The sequence below is a fragment of the Phodopus roborovskii genome, unplaced genomic scaffold (genome assembly GCF_943737965.1).
Source record: "Phodopus roborovskii unplaced genomic scaffold, PHOROB, whole genome shotgun sequence".
In the NCBI taxonomy this organism is placed as follows: Eukaryota; Metazoa; Chordata; class Mammalia; order Rodentia; family Cricetidae; genus Phodopus; species Phodopus roborovskii.
Window position 1 is genome coordinate 7,611,755 of NW_026125506.1, and position 19,385 is coordinate 7,631,139.

The 19,385-nt window shown below is 47.5% G+C and overlaps 1 protein-coding gene across 4 annotated transcripts in view; it reads left to right on the forward strand.

Moving 5' to 3' along the window:
* Med13l (mediator complex subunit 13L) overlaps nucleotides 1-18,954 on the forward strand; it is a 193,372-nt gene extending 174,418 nt beyond the window's left edge. For 3 of the 4 annotated variants that reach the window (XM_051176533.1, XM_051176534.1, XM_051176536.1), the window contains 12 exons: nucleotides 1,910-2,102; nucleotides 3,076-3,493; nucleotides 4,120-4,339; nucleotides 5,402-5,590; nucleotides 6,084-6,307; nucleotides 6,418-6,587; nucleotides 9,089-9,247; nucleotides 10,214-10,390; nucleotides 11,267-11,424; nucleotides 13,772-13,933; nucleotides 15,441-15,553; nucleotides 16,930-18,954. In XM_051176533.1, the coding sequence (XP_051032490.1) occupies nucleotides 1,910-2,102; nucleotides 3,076-3,493; nucleotides 4,120-4,339; nucleotides 5,402-5,590; nucleotides 6,084-6,307; nucleotides 6,418-6,587; nucleotides 9,089-9,247; nucleotides 10,214-10,390; nucleotides 11,267-11,424; nucleotides 13,772-13,933; nucleotides 15,441-15,553; nucleotides 16,930-17,062 (2,316 nt within the window). In that variant the 3' untranslated portion in view covers nucleotides 17,063-18,954. The remainder of the gene's footprint in view (nucleotides 1-1,909; nucleotides 2,103-3,075; nucleotides 3,494-4,119; nucleotides 4,340-5,401; nucleotides 5,591-6,083; nucleotides 6,308-6,417; nucleotides 6,588-9,088; nucleotides 9,248-10,213; nucleotides 10,391-11,266; nucleotides 11,425-13,771; nucleotides 13,934-15,440; nucleotides 15,554-16,929) is intronic. The other variant, XM_051176535.1, reaches the window with a different exon arrangement.
* Nucleotides 18,955-19,385: the final 431 nt, after the last annotated feature.

Below are 19,385 nucleotides of genomic sequence, written 5' to 3' on the forward strand. Positions count from 1 at the left end.
CTGTAACTGGAGGAATGAACTTGGAGGTAGATCTCAAGAGCGTTTATAAATAGGGATGGAGTATGGAGTTAAACTGTTGCTTTCTGTCTTTGTTTTGCTTTTTTGGAAGAGCATGGCTTCCCCAAGGCTTTGTGTTTATTAGATTGAGAAGACCAGCCTCGCACATAACTAAAATCCCATGCAAGGGTCTACCAGCTGTGGGCACACACTGACAGGGAGGGCTTTAAACCCAGGAGGCACACACACTCTTTGTGCTTATGTTTTGGTTATAAGAGTTCCTGAAAGTAGTACTGAAAGCACTTAGCTTGAAAATGTCTGAATTGAAAGATAAATTTAATGGATCATACTTCTCTTGGGACTGTGTTCATCCCAATACTAAAATTTCAATATAGATTAAAAATATAGTGTCCATATTAATATGAAAACCAGGAACATAGTTTTGCATCTGTAGTATATAATAATTTCCTTTAGCTCTGAAAAGTTTGACTCCTGGGTCTTTGAGTGGCAGGTACATGTATGTTTTCTGCTGAAGTGTAAATGTCCTGCACTTGTAGTCCCAATGCCTGTGTGCTGGCAGCATGAAATGAAACTAGCATTTGCTAATGTGCTTAGAATGTTGGCAAGCACCCATGAACACTTCAGAAGTATTTATAAATAAGTGTTCATAAAAAATGTATTCTAGGGCAGGACTCACTCTAAGTGTCTAGATGAACATGGGCTAGTGGTGAACTGAGGGCATGCTAACACACATGCATTGACTAGGGGAACATGGGCTAGTGGTGAATGGGCAGATGCTAGCATACATGCATTAAGCCATGGCAGAAACCCTTGGATGTGTCACTTTTGACCATTGCTGGTCTATGTGTATAAAGCACTGTCAGACATCTTGAATGACAAGCTTGCAGCCCATTGGCTCTATTTATCTGTTTAGGTGTGACACTCCTGCTCTTAAGGAGCCTGCTGGCAGGAGTCCCTTCTGCTCATGGAGGTGTGCTCTGAGAGTGTTGGATTGCTCTCTCCTGGTCTGCTTTTTGTTGCTGTGGTAAAACCCTGACCAGAAGCAACACTGGGAGGAAGGGGTTTATTTCAGCTCACAAGTTAGAGACCATCCCGGAGGGAAGTCAGGGCAGAAACTGGAGGCAGGGACTGAATCAGAACAATGAGGAACCCTGCTTTCGCTTTGTGTTCTCAGGTTTGCTCAGCTGTTCAGCTGCCTGTTTTTGGTTTTGTTTTTGTTTTGTTTGTTTGTTTTTTGAGACAGAGGTTCTCTGTATTGCTTTGGAGCCTGTCTTGGAACTAACTCTCTAGATCAGGCTGGCCTTGAATTCACAGAGATCCACCTGCCTCTGCCTCTGAGTGCTGGGATTAAAGGCATGTGCCATCGACGCCCGCCCTCAGCTGCCTTTTTATGCAGCCCCCACAGTGGGCTGGGCCCTCACACACACATTCATCATTAATCAAGGAAATGCCCCATAGGCCAGTCTGATGGAGGCAACTCCTCTATTGGGATTCCTTCTTCTCAGACATGTCTAGGTTTGTGTCAGAACTAACCAGCGCGGTGAGCCTTCACCTCAGCAGCTCTAGTAAGGGCCAAGCAGAAACCTCCCTTCTCCTACTTGATTCTGTGGCCCGCCCCGCCATGAATATCCTGGGGAGACATGTGTCTACTTCTGACTTTTAGACAGTGGTCAGTACACATGCTGCAGCAGCGGCTCTGCGTTTAGAGGACCTCACTAGGGTTGGGAGGGCAGAGCAGTTTCAGGATACAAGATGTCTGTCTGCCAGGGAAGGTCAGCTGTTGGTTAGAAGGTTGCTGGTTGGCTTGCTTGTGGTTACCCGAGGAAAGAGGAGTATTTGCATGCATTCATGAAAGGTGGCTGCTGTCAGTGACCGTCTTGTGTGCTGGCAGATGTGTCGGCTGGGACAGCACAAGCCCATCTGTAAAGTGCTCCGAGACGGGATTATGCGCGTGGGGAAGACCGTGGCCCAGAAGCTGACAGAGGAGCTTGTGAGCGAGTGGTTTAACCAGCCTTGGAGCAGCGAGGAGAATGACAATCATTCCAGACTCAAACTTTATGCTCAAGTTTGCCGCCATCACCTAGGTAAATGATAAAGTAGCGTAGTCCAGTCCCTTCCCCGCCCTGGCAGGTCCAGCCTTCTGTTTCTTGGCTCTCGATGTGTGGTTTTGTGTTTTGGGTAGGGTCTCTCTGTGCAGCCCTGGCTCTCCTGGAACTCACTATGCAGACCCGTCTCTGCCTTCTGAGTGTTTGCACTGAAGCAAGTGCCGCTACGCCAGACTAAATCATGGTTTTATGTGGTGTATATTCTTTAAAGGTGCTTACTGGGTTATACGGGTTTATAGCCATTTTGAAAACTGCAGCATTAGCTGCGTAAGCTTGAAGAAAACCTTCAGCGCTTGTAAAGCTGCATGTCCATGATAAACACTGCATGACCGTGGGGCTCACATCCATGATAAACACTGCATGACCGTGGGGCTCACATCCATGATACACACTGCATGACCGTGGGGCTCACATCCATGATACACACTGTATGACCGTGGGGCTCACATCCATGATAAACACTGCATGACCGTGGGGCTCACATCCATGATACACACTGCATGACCGTGGGGCTCACATCCATGATACACACTGCATGACCGTGGGGCTCACATCCATGATACACACTGCATGACCGTGGGGCTCACATCCATGATACACACTGTATGACCGTGGGGCTCACATCCATGATAAACACTGCATGACCGTGGGGCTCACATCCATGATACACACTGTATGACTGTGGGGCTCACGTCCATGTTGCACGTCCATGATTATGGGGCATGTATCCTTGCTAAGGGATCCAGTTCTCAGTGACATCACATAGGAGACTTGTTATGAGTGATTTCTTTTCTGTCTCTTCCCATAAGCCAAGTGTAGAATTGACAAGTTGCTTCCTATGCATTTAGCCATGTGCAATCATAGGGATTTATATTCAAATGTGGTGGCAGTGTTCAAGGAGTCCAGTGTGACACTGCTGAGGGTCACTAAGGTCATTTTTGTCTTCTTCCAGCACCTTATTTAGCCACTCTGCAGCTCGACAGTGGCCTACTGATGCCACCCAAGCACCAGAGCCCACCAGCAGAAGCACAGGGACAAGCCACGCCTGGGAATGCTGGGTCTTTACCTTCCAATGCAGGCTCAGTAGCACCCCCAGCTGGCGGTGCATTCAACCCCACCTCCAACAGCTCTGCAAACCCTGCAGCAAGTAGTTCATCTGCCTCTTCTGGGCCGCCAGGCTCCTCGACTGCCTCTGCTCCAGGCATCACTCAGATGAGCACTACCTCTTCTTCAGGATTCAGTGGTGGTGTTGGAGGGCAGAACCCCAGTGCTGGGGGCAGCTCCACAGATCGTGCTCCAGGGAATTTGGCTTGTGGAGACACTGAGCCTGGGCAGAGCTCTGCCCAGCCTTCACAGGATGGACAAGACAGGTGGGTTTGTCTCTCACCAGCCCAGAGGGGCTTCAGCTTGGACATGTCCCTCCACCCCTCGCTCACACACTTCCAGAATAGAGTGCTCCTTTCATTCTTTCTAATAAAAAGTGGCACATGTTTGACCTATTGGTACATTAAGATCTGGAACTTCTAATTAACATACTTATTATTGAGTTCATCAGCTAGTATTGTTATAAAACCTTGTGTGCAGCATAAACACAGAAAACAAAGGAGTAAAAGACAGCTCCTGTTGATAGTAACACAGACTGTGTATCCCTGCTCTGAAGTGCTCGGGACCAGACATGTCTGAAGAGTTTTGAATTTGGGATATGAATATAGGCTCTACTAACCAGCATTTGTCACCTGAAAATCAGAAACTCAAGATCCAAAAGTTCTGGGCATCCCAGCAGCCCTTGGTTTTTGTTCTGCCATTTCCCATCTTGTCTTGAAGATGTTGGACCTGATGTGTGACACACACCTACACCATTGTATTAGATCTGAACTTGGTGCCTGTGATGTCAGTGTGCTCTGTGCTCTGTAATTGATTTTTTTTTTTTTTTTTTTTTTTTTTTGGTTAGAGTTCACTGTGAAAGCCTCATACCCCCCCCTCTCTCTCTCTCCAGTGTTACAGAAAGGGAGAGGATAGGGATCCCCACAGAGCCTGACTCTGCAGACAGCCACGCCTACCCTCCAGCTGTCGTCATTTACATGGTGGACCCCTTCACCTACACTGCAGAAGAGGACTCCAGCTCTGGAAACTTCTGGCTATTGAGCTTGATGCGCTGCTACACAGAGATGTTGGATCACTTACCCGAGCACATGAGAAGCTCGTTCATTCTCCAGGTCTCTATCCATGGCTTGTTGTCTGTGCTGCTGTTTCTGAGACACAGAGTTCTCAGTCCTTTGAGGTGCAAGTCCATGAAGCTATGAGAACCATGCTCCATCAAGTCTCTGTCTTCTAGGTTCAGTTGTCATTTCCATTCTAATGTGTTTCTGCCCTCTGTCTGGGTCTCATCATTAGAATGCCAAGGTTCTTTTTCCGGTTAGTCTGTGAGCACCTTTCCAGTGCCGCCCGCCTGTCATAAGAGATACTTCCTTTACCTGAGACAGGTCTCCTATGGTGCTGAGGCTAGCCTCTAGCTCCCAGTGGCCCAGCCTCTCCAGTGCTGAGGCTGTGGGCCTAGTCCACATGGCTCAGCCTATGTCAGGTGTTTGGCCATTCTCACGTAGGTCCGCATTTGATGTGCACTCACTTCTCCTCTGGTGTCAGTGAGGCCTAGTAAACATACTGGTGTATTGTTTTACCTTCTAAGTCATGTTTAAAAGTGGCTACTTAAATGTAGCCACTGGTGAATGTCTCTTCCCAAAAAGCTTGTTCTTGTTTCTCACAGTGGATAAGTATGCCTGTTTCCCTGTACCTTTGCTAGCTCCAAAATGAAGTGAGTTTTAAGTGTTTTGTGCAGTTGAAATGGTTCATCATCATTTTATTGAAAGCTGCCTTGTAGAGTGCAGGGACTGAAGTTAAAGGGACAGAAGAGATTGTTGATGGCTTGTCACTGTGGTTAGACACTACCCAGATGCTCTGTCAGGTAACCTACTAATGGAGCGCCCCTGAAGATGCAGGTTAAAGGATGAGGGCGTGGGACAGGAGGTTGAGAACTTGTGCCTTCAGTTGGGCGTGGGACAGTTCTCCAGGAGACTGACATACTGATAGTACTCTTCTCAAATGGCTGGTGGACATTTGAGGTAACGATTTTATTTCACTGGGAGGAATTAGGATATAATTATATTTGGCATCTACTTGTGACAGAGTTAAGGGTCACTCTAGCCATAAACCCATGCCTTCTCAGCTTTTAGCTGTCTGGTTTGTGGTGTTTTGAACTGACTGTTGCTCGCATCTTGTAGATTGTGCCTTGCCAGTACATGCTGCAGACAATGAAGGATGAACATGTTTTCTATATTCAATACTTGAAGTCCATGGCGTTTTCAGTGTACTGCCAGTGCAGGCGCCCTCTGCCTACACAGATCCACATTAAATCCCTCACGGGCTTTGGACCTGCAGCCAGCATTGAAATGACCCTCAAGAATCCGGAGGTGAGTTTTGGAGGCAGAGATCGCTACAGAGAGCCCTCTTCTGTGGTAGTATGAACCAGAGCACCTCTCCTACCTCCCAGCCTAGAGCCATGCTCTGCATCTCGCCAATCCCTCAAGTGTGCTGCCTGTGACTACAGACCCACCTGGGGCAGTGTGTAATGCTTCTTATTGTGGTTTCACTTTCTGCTTTCCTAGTGTCTATTGACACTAGGCCAGGCTTACTTTCTAATATAGTAGTTTCTTTTAATCAAACGTTGATGGCTTATAGCATTTACTAGACAGGTGTTTTATACAACTAAGCCACCGGGCCCCATATAGTTGCTGAATTTAAGCAACACTTTTGCTGCCTGTGTTGTCATTGCTAGCTGTGTGTTAACCCTGGAGCGGGGGTGGTGGGAGCCTGCTGCTATCATTACTCTTGTTGCTCTGGGTTTTATTGTAAATGCTGTTTTGGTTGGCCTTGTGCTGATACTGAACTTGATTCTTGTTTCAGCGGCCCAGCCCAATCCAGCTTTATTCCCCTCCCTTTATATTGGCCCCAATCAAAGACAAGCAGACAGAGCCAGGAGAGACTTTTGGTGAGGCGAGCCAGAAATACAATGTACTCTTTGTGGGCTATTGTCTGTCTCATGACCAGCGCTGGCTCTTGGCATCCTGCACTGACCTCCATGGGGAATTACTGGAGACCTGTGTTGTAAACATTGCTTTACCAAGCAGGTGAGAATCCTTGCTGTTGTGCTCACTTCTGTTAATTCTGTGGGGATGGCATGGACATGTGCTTTAGAAATGGACTTCGTGCCTTACCTAGTAACAACTGATTCGTGTAGGACCCTTCCTGTTTCTCTCTCTGTCAGGTCACGGAAGAGTAAAGTGTCTGCACGTAAGATTGGGCTGCAGAAGTTATGGGAATGGTGCCTGGGGATTGTCCAGATGACATCTCTGCCCTGGAGAGTCGTCATCGGCCGCTTGGGGCGTCTTGGCCATGGGGAGCTGAAAGGTGAGCCTTCTCTGCAGCATTTGCAGGGACAAAGGAGACTGAACTGATGATGGCAGCTGAGCAAAGCAGGGCCTTAAAGTTGCCCCAGAGACACGCTGATGACAATGACTTTTATGTAGAAGGGAGAAACCAGGGTCTAGAAGCTTCTCTGTAGCCCCCATCACTTACATAGTAATATTCTAAATGTAAAACCAGAAACATGTTTCATTAGTATAAAATGGTAATTTAATTTTAATAGTATTACATATTAAGACAGTAAACGGAGTAAGTCTCTCAGAGTATAGGAGATTGTTAAAATATGTAAGAAAAACCTTCAGGACTAGAGAGATGGCTCGGTGTGTCTGATGCTTGCTGTAAGCCTGAGGGCCCAAGTGGGACCTCCAGCAGGTTCCTTACATGTGGGTGCAGCTTCTGACATCACTGGGAGACAGTCTTACAGCAGACTCCCCAGGCCTCTGGCTCTTATAGTCACCCCCTTCCACAGTGTTCCCTGAGCCTTAGGTGCAGGAATTGTTTTGTAGATTAAAAGTCTCACCAGTATGACTGCCTGGGCATCAGCAGAGCAATGATGACAACACTAGGCATGCTAAAGTTGATGGGGAAAAGACCAGGAGGCCTCAGCCATCCACAGAGAACCACAGTCAACTAAGGGATGATGGGAGCGGGAGAGACAGGCTTTCCCAGGGAAGAGCACACTAATTTGTCCACTACCAAACAGTCAGCTCAGAAAACACAAATGTGAGTAATATTGTACAGACAGCACAGATTATATTTAGAATTATATATGCATATGGGATATACATGTAACAACACTAATGAAAAAAGAGACCATGAATTTGAAAGAGAGCAGGGAGCTATATGGAAGGGATCAGAGGGAGGAGAGGGAAGGAGAAAATAATGTAATTATTATAATCTCGGAAAACAGAATTAACTAAAGAAGAAGACATACATTGAAAGTAGCCTATGGTTACCAGAGTAGAGTGGGCAGTGTCCTTGCCAAGAGCACAATTTCGTTTTGCAAAGCACACGATCACTTTGAGGTCCTGCAGTTCTGCTGGTGTGAACAACCGTAAGACAATACCGACATGGATGGCTGTCTGTGAATAGAATTCTATTTACAAAAAACAGGTGGCGGGCAGGATTTGTCCCTAGACTGTATGTACTTCACACCAGCCCCTGTGTTAGAGTGTGTGCACTATTTGACTTAGGAAGTACAGCCCGGTACTGTGGAATCCCTGGGATTAAACCATTGACAGAGCCAGAGCCCATGTGCCAGCTGCCGCCTGTAAGGCAGCTCTGCACTCAAAGTTTCAGACTCACAGCCATGTGTGCACACACTGCAGTGTGTGCCAGACCGGGGCTGTGGCGGGCCGTGGGGGGTGTGCCTTTCAGTCACACTTGATGTTGTGGGCTGGGAGAAAATAAGGCCTTTTCATGTTTTTACATGGCACTTCTCTTAGAATTAGTCTGCTATCAGTAGCCAGGGGCTCCTCTGTCCATTTCTGTAAATTGCCTCTCTTCCTCCCTGGTCTGCTTTGCAGTCAGTCTTCTTTCTTACAGCAGTGCATTCAGCTGTTCATAGCCCTTGGGAAGGGGAGGGAGTAAAGAAACGAAGCAGGGGGTGAGGTGCTTCAGAAAATGATTCAGGCCCTGTCCGTGTGTGATTGTGGGGAGGGCTGTACTCTCCTTCCTTGCCCCTTAAGGGGAGAGCCAGAGTGTGGCTGGAGGAGCACCTCCCTGCTGACCTGGGGCTCCTCCTCTGGGAACCATGGTCGGAGTGAGGTCAGGCAGAGGCCCCAGCTTCCAGGCAGCCTTGGTGTCTGCTGCTTAGCTGCCAGTGCTTGTCAGAAAGAGCGTGGTCTTCCCAACTCATTGTGGCACTCAGGCCTGTCTGACATCCTGCCGTTTTAAGACTTTTTCTTCATGTTCTCAGCCACTTTTCCCTCTCACACTTGAGTGTGAATTTCATTAGACATATAAAACATACTGCCTCGCATTTCCCTGGGAGGGAGGACTGTGTACTGTAGAGATGCCTGCGCCGAGCACTGGGGACTCAGGAGTGCACGGTGAGAGCAGAAGCTACGGAGACCAGAACTCTGCGGTGCTTAGACACAGTGCTTCTATTTAGGGGCAGTGAGCAGGCATCAGAGGGAAGTGCTGGTGGGTAGTGAAAGAATCAGACCCTGAAAAAAAGAAGGGCTAGCCCAGGCTAGCCCAGCCAGCAGAGCCCTCAGCATTCAAAGCATTTTAGAAGCTGAATCTGGCAGGGTCTGTTGCAGGCCCCCCGAGGGCACTCTAGACAGGATGGCAGCCTACAGAGAGCAGTTTGTTCCTGTGTTAATACAGCGAGGTAGAAGCCAGGTAACAGAGGAGAGGACTAACTGGAAAGCCCCACTGCCTTTAGGGTGGGGTCACACCAGTGACATTTCCAAGCACAACTGACAAATGTCTAAAACACTATATAAACTTCTAAAGACTGTGTCTGTGATCTCTGACTTCAGACTGGAGTATCCTCCTTGGAGAATGTTCGCTACAGACAATCAGCAAACAGCTCAAGGATGTGTGCCGGATGTGTGGGATCTCCGCCGCAGACTCTCCTTCTATCCTTAGTGCCTGTCTGGTTGCCATGGAGCCCCAGGGGTCCTTTGTAGTGATGCCAGGTAAATTGTCTCTGTCAGTTAATATCAATTAGTTGTTTTATCAGTCCAATGTAGTATGTAAGTGTTGCATCTCTAAGAGATGCTTGGTTTTGACCTAGAAAATGGGAACATCTGATACCTTCCTAGGGAGGATAATCATCATTAGAGATGAAGTCTGGGTATGAGTGGAAACAGGTAAATCCACAGCTAGTGAGTGTTGTCTAACCCTAGTCTCTTGGCATCCTAGGATTGTACCCTCCAAAAAGCTTCTAGACCCAAGTGTGGTCCCTCTAAGGGGTTTAGAGCCTCTGCTCTGCGGCCAAGGATGAGTACTGGAGAAAAGAGAAGAGCACTTAGCATCCGGCTGCACATAGGCGAGCTCAGTGCCAGTCAGGACATCGGCCACAGAAACTTTAGAAATGCAGCTGGCTTATGGGAAGCAACAGCTAGTTTGCTGACTGCCCCTAAGTACTTTAGGTCTACTTTACATTTAAGATACAGGAAGTCAGGAGAGTGACCAAGGACAGGCTGGACCATGCTCCTTAGGCCTCAGGTCACCTTAGTTGCATCAGGGTGGGTGTGCTGAGCAGTGAGTGAGTCATGTGAATGGAGCTTAGCACAGACCAGTATATGATAAGTTTGAGTGCAGGGTTAGTTAGAGCATTAGCTGCTGTCATGCACAGTGAGTGGCTGCTTTATAAATTGTGAATGCACAGATGGAAATAATGCTGGGAGGTCAGGGTTAGGATTTTAGTTTACTTCTTAGATAAGTAATCCACAGCATACTTTGTGGACTCCGTCGGGTTTAACTTCACATTTCTGGTGTGAGGGTCAGGGCATTCACTGGTGTTCTCCGTCGGGTTCTTTAGAGATACTTAAGGAACTGGGGCAGCCTTGAATGTCTGTTCCCGAGGCTTTGTATCAGGGGAGAGCCGCCTTCTGGGGCTGTGGTTTGCAGAGCACACTGACACACCCTGCTCTTTAAAGATGCTGTCACAATGGGCTCCGTGTTTGGCCGAAGCACTGCGCTGAACATGCAGTCGTCTCAGCTGAACACACCTCAGGATGCTTCCTGCACCCACATCTTGGTGTTCCCGACATCGTCAACCATCCAAGTGGCTCCAGCCAACTACCCCAATGAAGATGGCTTCAGTCCCAACAATGGTGAGTGGAAGGCACAGGAGTTGGCAGAGTGAGAGTGTTGGGGTGGTGGCTGCTGCAGGCTGTTTGTTGTATGTTGTAGTGTTGTCCTTGAAATCACAGAGAGAAGATGCAGTCTCAGGACTGCCTAGGTGCATGAGTGTGGAGGGCATGGCTGTATGAAGATGCTGCCTTCCTAGCTCGCCCTGAGGATGCAGTTTACTGGACAGTAGCTCCATAGCTGGTCGTTCTTAATGGATTCTGTTGGAATACTCTTATAGGATTGAAAGATGGTCATATTTTGTTAAGTGGGGAGGGGAAAGGAGACCAAAGTGTGCCTATGGCAGCTTTACTGAAGTCCCAATCCCGTGGGAATGGAAGGACTGGTGATAAGTGTCCATGGCATCTGGGTATCTGGTGATGGTTTAACCTTAACATTTTCCCTTCCAAATTTCTTGTGTGTGCACCCTACTTTTGAAGTGTGAGAGGGAGAGCATCCCCCCAGGAACACTGCTTTGATCTGCTTTGGAATGGGCTCCTCCCATGTCAGGGCAGGCTCCTACCTGTTTAGCTGGATTCTGCTTGTTGCTGGATGGTGCCCACATTGACCTTGTAACAATTAAGCTGCCTCTTGAGCTGTCTTTCATCTTTTTATTTGTGTTTGGAGCTCTAAGAAGTTGGGGGTTTTCTCCATGGCCATGATTTCTCCACTGTATTTTTACTTGGTTAAGAAGTCACTGGAAAAGAAAAAACAAAAGGTTAGCTTGTGGCACATGTATGCAGTTAAGTGCCTGTTAGGTATCTACAACATGCCTGTAGCAGGTGAAGATTAGCAGAACATGGTATGCTAAAGTGAAGTATGGTTACTTTTTAACACTCTTGTGCTTTTCTCCCCTCTAGATGATATGTTTGTAGACCTTCCATTCCCAGACGATATGGACAATGACATTGGCATCTTAATGACTGGGAACCTCCATTCCTCTCCCAACTCCTCCCCGGTTCCGTCCCCAGGCTCTCCCTCTGGAATTGGTGTGGGCTCTCACTTCCAGCACAGTCGGGTAAGGACTGTAGGGAGGAGGTTGCTCAGAACAGCCCCAACCCTCAGGAGAGTCATCACCACCAGCAGCCATGCTTTGACTGCATGCGCCTCTCTCCCCAAAGGTAGAGATCTCTGTGGGCCACAGCCTTCCAGCCATTGAGGAAGGCAGGGATTTGGAAAGCAACGCTCAGACGTTCCTGGTACACCTTTTCATTCGGAAATGAGTCTCTGGTGTACAGAGCTCTCGGCGGTGCCCCTGCCTGCAGCTTTGCTTGGTTTTGGATGGTAGGGGAGGTTGGAGGGCTGGGAAACTGCAGGTGCATGCTGTCCATCCCAGCCTCCCTGAGAAGGGTTTGAATGATTTTTTTTCTTAGCAGTTTGCATCTTCCTAGATTTTTATGAGGCTTTTAATAAGAAGCAGGTGGGCAGAGCTGTTGATCAACCTGTGCAGTTCCTGAGCTGGGGGACCCCAGCAGTACATGACTGTCTGTGAGGAGCGGCTGTGGCCTGTGTCCACTTGACTTCTCTTGTACAGTCCTGGTCTTGCTGAAAGCAGCCTAGGGGTGTGGAGATTCACCCAGTGTATAGTTTACATGTGTGTTCATGTCACTGCTGTAGCTTAGTGCAGAAGCCAGAGCTCAGTGCTACCGTAGTCTCCAAATGCCTTGGACTAATGGAGGGTTAAAGTCAAAGGCTGCCTGCCCCATAGCTCATGTCAGCTTTGTCTCCATGACTCGGGCCTCGCGGCTGCATTGTAATTCTTACAAAGGTTCTTGAGGGGGTGTTAAGTTACTAAGAAGCTGCTGTCCGGTGTCTGCCCCTGAGCAAGTGTAGCAATCCAGTATGCACTGACTCCTAGAGGGACCGAATTGCTAAAGTACTGAAGTCACTTACGGGTGATCAGGAGAAGGAAGACTTAGGGCTTAGTTCAGTCCTGGAGCAGCTGAAGGGACAGGAGCATGCAGACCCCTCAGTCGTCACCTGCCCCGTGCCCCTTTTGGGAGGAAGAGATGGTAAATGTCGGGGTTTATGGCTACTGGCCAGGGAGTGACAGAAACTGAAACCACAGATTTTATACTGAGCAGTTTGAATGAATATTCTGGTGACTTGGTGCACCCTGGCCCTCATCGAACCCTAGTCATGTGCTCATTGCTGTCATTCATTTTAGCATTCATAAAGCCTTGCCTGTTGATGGTAAAGATGTTTCTGAAGGAGGTGCATGCATTTTCTTCTGTTCTGTTCTTGAAGCCTGATTGTTGCAGTTTAAACAGCTCTTTCTGAAACTAGTCTGGTGGCCTTTTTTCAGTCCCGAGGCACTCAGCCTGGTGACTTCAGGATGCTTTGAGCAGTTCCTTTTTCTAAACTATTTATCTCTAGTTAAGTCATTACATAGGACTTTGTGTTCAGGGTGGCAGCAAAGGCTATTGTTTGTTTTACAGCAGGCTTGAGGAGGCTGGTCTTGAAGTCTGATGCTCCTAAGAGTGTGGATTGCATGAACATGTATGTGTGTGCATGTGCTGTGTCCCAACTTGGTTGCTTTTCTTTTCTTTTTTGGTTTGTTTTTTTGAAACAGGATTTCTCTGTATTGTTTTGGAGCCTGTCCTGGAACTAGCTCTTGTAGACCAGGCTGGTCTCTAACTCACAGAGGTCCGCCTGCCTCTGCTTCCCAAGTGCTGGGATTAAAGGCGTGCATCATCACTACCCAGCCTTTGCTGTTTTTCTTTAGCCATCATAATTTTATTTATTTTTTTTTTTAGTCTGTCCAGAATCAGAATTGATAGGATCTGATGTGGTAATTAAGGGTCATGTGTTCTCTAAACAGGAGGCGTTCAGAAACGAACTGATCACATCTCTTACTATTCTATTACTTGTGTCAAAGGCACTTTTTAAATTGTGGGTAGCCACTGAGAGGTGGAAAGTATTGGAGTGCGGCACTCGAGACTCTGGAAGGTTCATGGTGTGCTCACACAGCACCACCAGAGTGGCAGGAGCATCATTGCCCTGTGGACTCTGATGTGTGGTCCTTAGTTCTCATCCAGGCTAGATGATGATGGAGAGCCGGTGTACTCTGGGGTTCTGGTGATGCTTTGTGAAAGAGCACCTGAGGATGCTGGGTCTTCCGTCTCAGGGTGCTATGGCATAAAAAGCCCCAGAGCAGGTGGCTCGCCTTGCTGTTGCACAGTTTTTGTTGGTGATGAGTTCACTGCAGAGACTTGTGTATTCCATGTCACATTTCTCAGCTGCCAGGGTCAATGGTCTGAGATGCTGCAAGCAGGGGACATGTATGTCCCTAGTGTTCAGTGATGAGAGGAAACCCAAGCTCAGCTCCTGATGATGCTCACTGTGCTTTGGGCCTTGTTTTTCAGAGCCAGGGTGAGCGGCTTCTGTCTCGGGAAGCCCCAGAGGAGCTTAAGCAGCAGCCGCTGGCCCTTGGATATTTTGTGTCAACTGCCAAAGCCGAGAACCTCCCACAGTGGTTTTGGTCGTCATGCCCCCAGGCCCGGAACCAGTGCCCTCTCTTCCTAAAGGTTGGTGTGATGCTTTCTGAAATCTCAGCGTGATCGTTGGCTCAGGTTTTTATGGGGTTTGACCTAGAAACTTCCTGCTACCACTCTGAGGGGATTTACTTACAGGAGAATGGAGTTTGGGAGAGGGACCCAAACCTGCTATTAAGAAGTGAGTCCACATTAACCTCAGGAGGCAATCAGGGCCCTGATGTAAGCTCAGGAGCGACATGTGGCTCTGCCTGGTGCTCTCCCAGTTAGTACTGGAGGCTGCCCGTGATCTGCAGCACAGTCCTGCCCAGTGGCACACTGGTACCGTCCTCCATAAAGCAGAGCTGGGGTCAGTCAAGCCTTTCACATCTATGCTTGTTCTCCTTGGATGGCTTTTGGAACCTATCAATCCAGATCTTAAGGCTTTAAAACAAGACCCCAAACTTGAAGAGTATGAAAGAGACTAGAATGAGCTCATTGAAGAACTGACTGATTCCAGACCCGAAGTGAGAAAGAAGTATTCAGGCTGGAGCTGATAACATTTTTGTTTCCCATCAAAGCAAGGAATTTCCCCAGGACTGTTTGGTCCCTCAGTGTGATCCTACAGGGGACAGTGCACCATCACTCGGAGAATTGCCAGGCACAGACAGTCATGGAAGGTTGTGCTGGATCAGTCTGCTCATCTGAAGGTCAAGCATGAAGGGAATGAACTGTCCCTTCGCAGAGTTTAATTAGTCTCTGTCACACTGCTGCATCGGAACAGCAGACAGCCTTTTGCTGCTGTCTGACTGAAGTCTTTAGCTCCCATGTGGAAGTATTCCTGCCTGCCACCCTGGCCATGCACTCTTAATTGAACCTCCAGATTGAAAATTGGTTCGTGAGGAATCTGAAAGGTGGAAGGTATTTAAAAGAACCATGATGCAAACCAGCTACATCCAACTGTAGAGCCTTTGACACGCCTTAATCATTTCCAACGCACGCCACATTGGCCCATGACTGGAGGAAGAGAAAGCTCGAGATTATCAGGGGAGATTGACCATAGCCTATCGGTTGATACAAAGGGGAACCATCCATTGTGTATGATACTTATTGCTATTCTTAAAAGTTCTTATCTGTAAGCTTCACCTCCTAAATCTGCAAGGGAAATGATGCAGTAATTGGTTTTGCTTTAAAATACTTCAGAGTGACAAGTGCTGCTCATTATTCCAGCTTTGGTGGCAGGGCACATATCCTCACATGGAACAGCTGTCTGTGTGCTTGACTTGTGGCCAGGCCTAAAGGTGTGAGTTGAACCCTGGGTCCCACATGATGGAAAGGGAGCACTGACTCCAGCAGGTTGTCTTCTGACCCCACATGTGTGCTGTGGCATGTGCACATATGCATGCACACAGGGTGTGCTGCTGTGTCGCAGGACGTGACCGAGCAGATGGAGCTCTTGGGCGCATCGCAGCCTGACTCTGCAAGACTGAGGAGCTGGGGCCGCGGTCATTCTTCTCTGTGCTCTGTACCTGGAAATGAGTGCTCTTTGGTCTTTCCACAGGCTTCACTCCATCACCACATCTCTGTAGCACAGACAGATGAGCTCCTTCCTGCCAGGAACTCTCAGCGGGCTCCACACCCTCTGGACTCCAAGACCACGTCTGATGTTTTAAGGTAGTTTCCAGCTGAGGCAGCACGGCTGTCCATTGTGAAATGATGTTCCTTCCGCCTTGCTTCCCCTGGTGTGTTAGTTCAGGGCGATGCTCACAGAGACACTGTTGTTTGTGTGGTAGAGCTGTGATCTGTGCTGGGAAGTCAGTGCGCGCAAGGAGATGAGAGTGCCTCGCCTGGGGTGGAGACACTTAGAGGACAGTGTCCTGTCCTCCTGTCCAGGGGCTGCTTTGTGTCAAAAACACTTTTTACCTTCCCTGCCACAGACAGATACATGTGGTTGACCAGCACATAAATTCTGTTGCAAAATGTATCCCAGAAGCATGGGTTCTCTTGCTTTTTTAACACAGCATAAAATTTTGTCCCGTGGGTCTGGTGTAATGGTGTATGCCTATAATCCCAGAACTTGGAAGGAGGAGGCAAAAGAACCAGGAATTCAGAGTTATCCTGAGCCACTTACTGAGTTCAAGGCCAGAGTCTAGCCTGGGCTACACAAGATGCTGTCTGTGACTATGTGCATATCTGTGCATGTGGTTAACATGCCTGAGGTCAGCCAGTGTCTTCCTCAGTTTACTTTCCACCTTACCTTTGAGAATTGTCTCACTGAGCCTGGAGATGAGCAGCTGGCCAGTGAGCTCCTGGGACTTACCTGTGTCCAAATCTTTTCAACCCGTACCCCACCCCCGTTGCTGGCTTATAGATGGGCACTCTTGTGCCCTGCTTTACATAGATTCTGGGATATGAACTCAAGTTCTCCTGCCACTCACTGAGCCATCTCCCCAGATCAAGACCAGATCTTAAAAACAAAACAAGCAAGCAAGCCGAAAGTGTCAGGTGCCTTGAGAAGTGCTCTCTCACGGACAGTGCTTTGGAAGTGGGAGGGAGAGCCTTGAGAAGTGCTCTCTCACGGACAGTGCTTTGGAAGTGGGAGGGAGACAGAAGCGTCATCTGTGAGACCTTGGCTTCTGGGCTCTCTAGCGGAACGCAGACAAAGGGCCTTTTAGCAGGTGAAACGTGTGCACAGGTGGCTAAGGCTGTGACCAAGAGTGATAGATACTTTGTCCACCCCCCATTTGTTTTTCAAGTGACCATAACAGATTAACATTGAGAAACTGGTTAAGGCCAAATGTTGGTAAAATAATTTGGTACATTCTCTTCAATTCAGTATTGCCAGTATATTCTTATGTTTGGCATTTAGGCAACATGAAACAATCTCCATTCAGACATGCTTCATCTTAACATTTGGTGGCCTCATGACCCTGGTGGCCCCCATGGTTGTACAGCACAGGTGTGAAGGAATACAAGGTGGGCTGCACTGGCCTTGAGGCTCACCTCAAGCCTTGCGGCTCAGAAGCTGACTTCTGTGTTCTCCCTGGCAGGTTTGTACTGGAGCAGTACAATGCCCTATCCTGGCTCACGTGCAATCCGGCCACCCAGGACCGCACTTCCTGCCTTCCCGTCCACTTTGTGGTGCTCACGCAGTTGTACAATGCCATCATGAACATGCTCTAACTGGGAAGCGCTTGTCCCTCTGCCTCAGCAACTCCCGCAGCCTCGGCCAAGGAGCCTGCTCCACTCTACAAATGCCCGGCCTTTTTCAGACCACTCCCTAGAGCCCTGCACTGTGACGCCTTCTGAGCAGACACATGCTCATCCTGCAGTGTTCATCACAGTGACTCCTTGACGTGTCTCACGAGGACCTGGAAATTTCCCTAGGAAGTGACTTGAGCCAATGTGTGATGTGTGCAGCCTGCAGTCACCAGGAAGTGGTGGCTGTGGGTGGCTTAAGAGGGAAACAGAAGAGACACTGTCCTTCCTTTTGCACAAGAGTCTGCTCTCAGCCTCTGTTAGTATCAGGCTGTCCAGCCCTCTGGATGCAATCCTCTAACCAATGGTGGATGCCCGTGGGTCACCCGGACTCCATAACCTGGGACATGTCACAACTAAGAGCCAGCTCCATCCAGTACAAGATTTAGTACTGGGGTCTCCGCCTCCCCAGCCTGTCAGAGGGCTTTGGTTGGTGGCACACCTTTGTAGACACAGGAGGTCTGGAGACAGCTGCATTTGTTTATTTATTTTTTATTTTGTTGTAAGGTTTTTGTGACTTTCTTTTTTCTAATCTTGAGGACCAGGTACAGTAGCTGAAACCCACTGAGACCCAGCGTAGGATTCTCTGACTACATACCTCTGTCCTAGAAGCCAGAAAAGGAGTGAGAACAAAGCGGGGAGACCATGCCTGAAAAGTAATGTAGTCATAAGCACCCAGCGGTAGACGCTGGTCAAAACCGTCAGGCTCCAAAATGCTGTGCTGTGTTGTGTGGCCTGCGTTTCTGTGGATTACACTTGCATACAAAGGCTCTCAGGCTCAGCCCCAAGCTGGAGGCAAGGACCTTAATCACCTCTCTTATACAGTCACATGGAAATACCTTTTCTAGAGAATTCTTACAGAAACCCAGGTCTCTCCTTTCATTAGATCAAAAGGGATTCGTGTACATATCACAACCCAAAGTGTTTGCTCACAAAACCTGTTACAGACACAGTGAATTTTTTTCTGGACCATAGGAATATTGTTTCAAAGAAATAGTACAACTCAACCATTAAATCAGTACTTGAAGCTGAGCCTCTATGTGGGACTTTAACAAAATGCCTTTTTAAAGCATTCACAGCTGATTGAAGTATTTTTGACTCCCCCCTCCCAGACCTTAGGGTTGACTTTGAAGCCCTGTTTCTAGCCCTTCTGTCGTATGTTATCTGTCTGCGGGTAATGGGTGTGGACTGGCTTCCCATAGCCGCCTGACGGGCACTGACTGAGCCCGGCTTCCGTGGGAGAGTCCTGCAAACTAAGTTCTTCCAAGAGACTTTCATGTCCTGGTTATTAACAAAGAAAAAAAAAAGGAAAAATGTAATAATTGATATGATTTTGTAAAAGTATTTTTCTTGAGATAATCTAACGTTTAAAACATTATATTAAATAACACATGGTGGGAATGTGAAAGCGGAGAAATAACTTGTAAATGGGTGATTGTTCTCTGTCCCACCAGCTGGGGGGGGGGTTGACTTTCCAATGTATAGCTTAAAAAATCTGATCTATCAAACCATTTGTATCTAACGTGTACAGTGTAAAATTGACTTAAAATACCGCAGTGCTATTTTTTCTTATCAGAGAGGAAACCCTCAAGGCCTTTTGAAGAACGTAAGATGATGGGGATGTAAACTTGTATAAAGTCACCCCGGTGAAGACAGGCTGTAAAGTAGATATTTGTAATCTTTTACCACTTGGGGTTGCTTTTTCTCAGAATTCATCAGAAATTTGAATCTCTCTCTCTCTCTCTTTTTTAATGGGCTGTTTTTACTGCAGGGGCTTTTCTTCCCTAGAAACCCAACTCTACACAGAAAAAGAAAAAGGAAAAAAAAAAAAAAAAAAAAAAAAGGAAAAAAAAAAAAACACAAAAAAACCAGAAAAACACTATAAAAAGTTTTAAAAGAAGGCAGCAAAGGGTAGTTTTCATCTGGTGTCTTTTATTTAAGTTTTTTTAAGTTAAGAAAAGCTGGTGACATATTTATACGTTTTTGTGCAAAAATAAATGAATGGCAATAGATTTAAAAAAAATCTTATTATGTACTTCTGTGTGAAAAAGTCTGTATAATATTTCCCTTAAATATGCATTATTTTACTTGTGAGTTTTTTACAGAATTAATCTGAAATGTACAAGCCCTGGATTTGCTACAGAGTGAGAAGTTATTTTATTTTTTTTTATTTTTAATTTTGGAAATTCTGCAGAAATCAGAAGTCCTACCATGGTTTGAAATGGGGAGGAGGGAAGGGGGCAGGGAG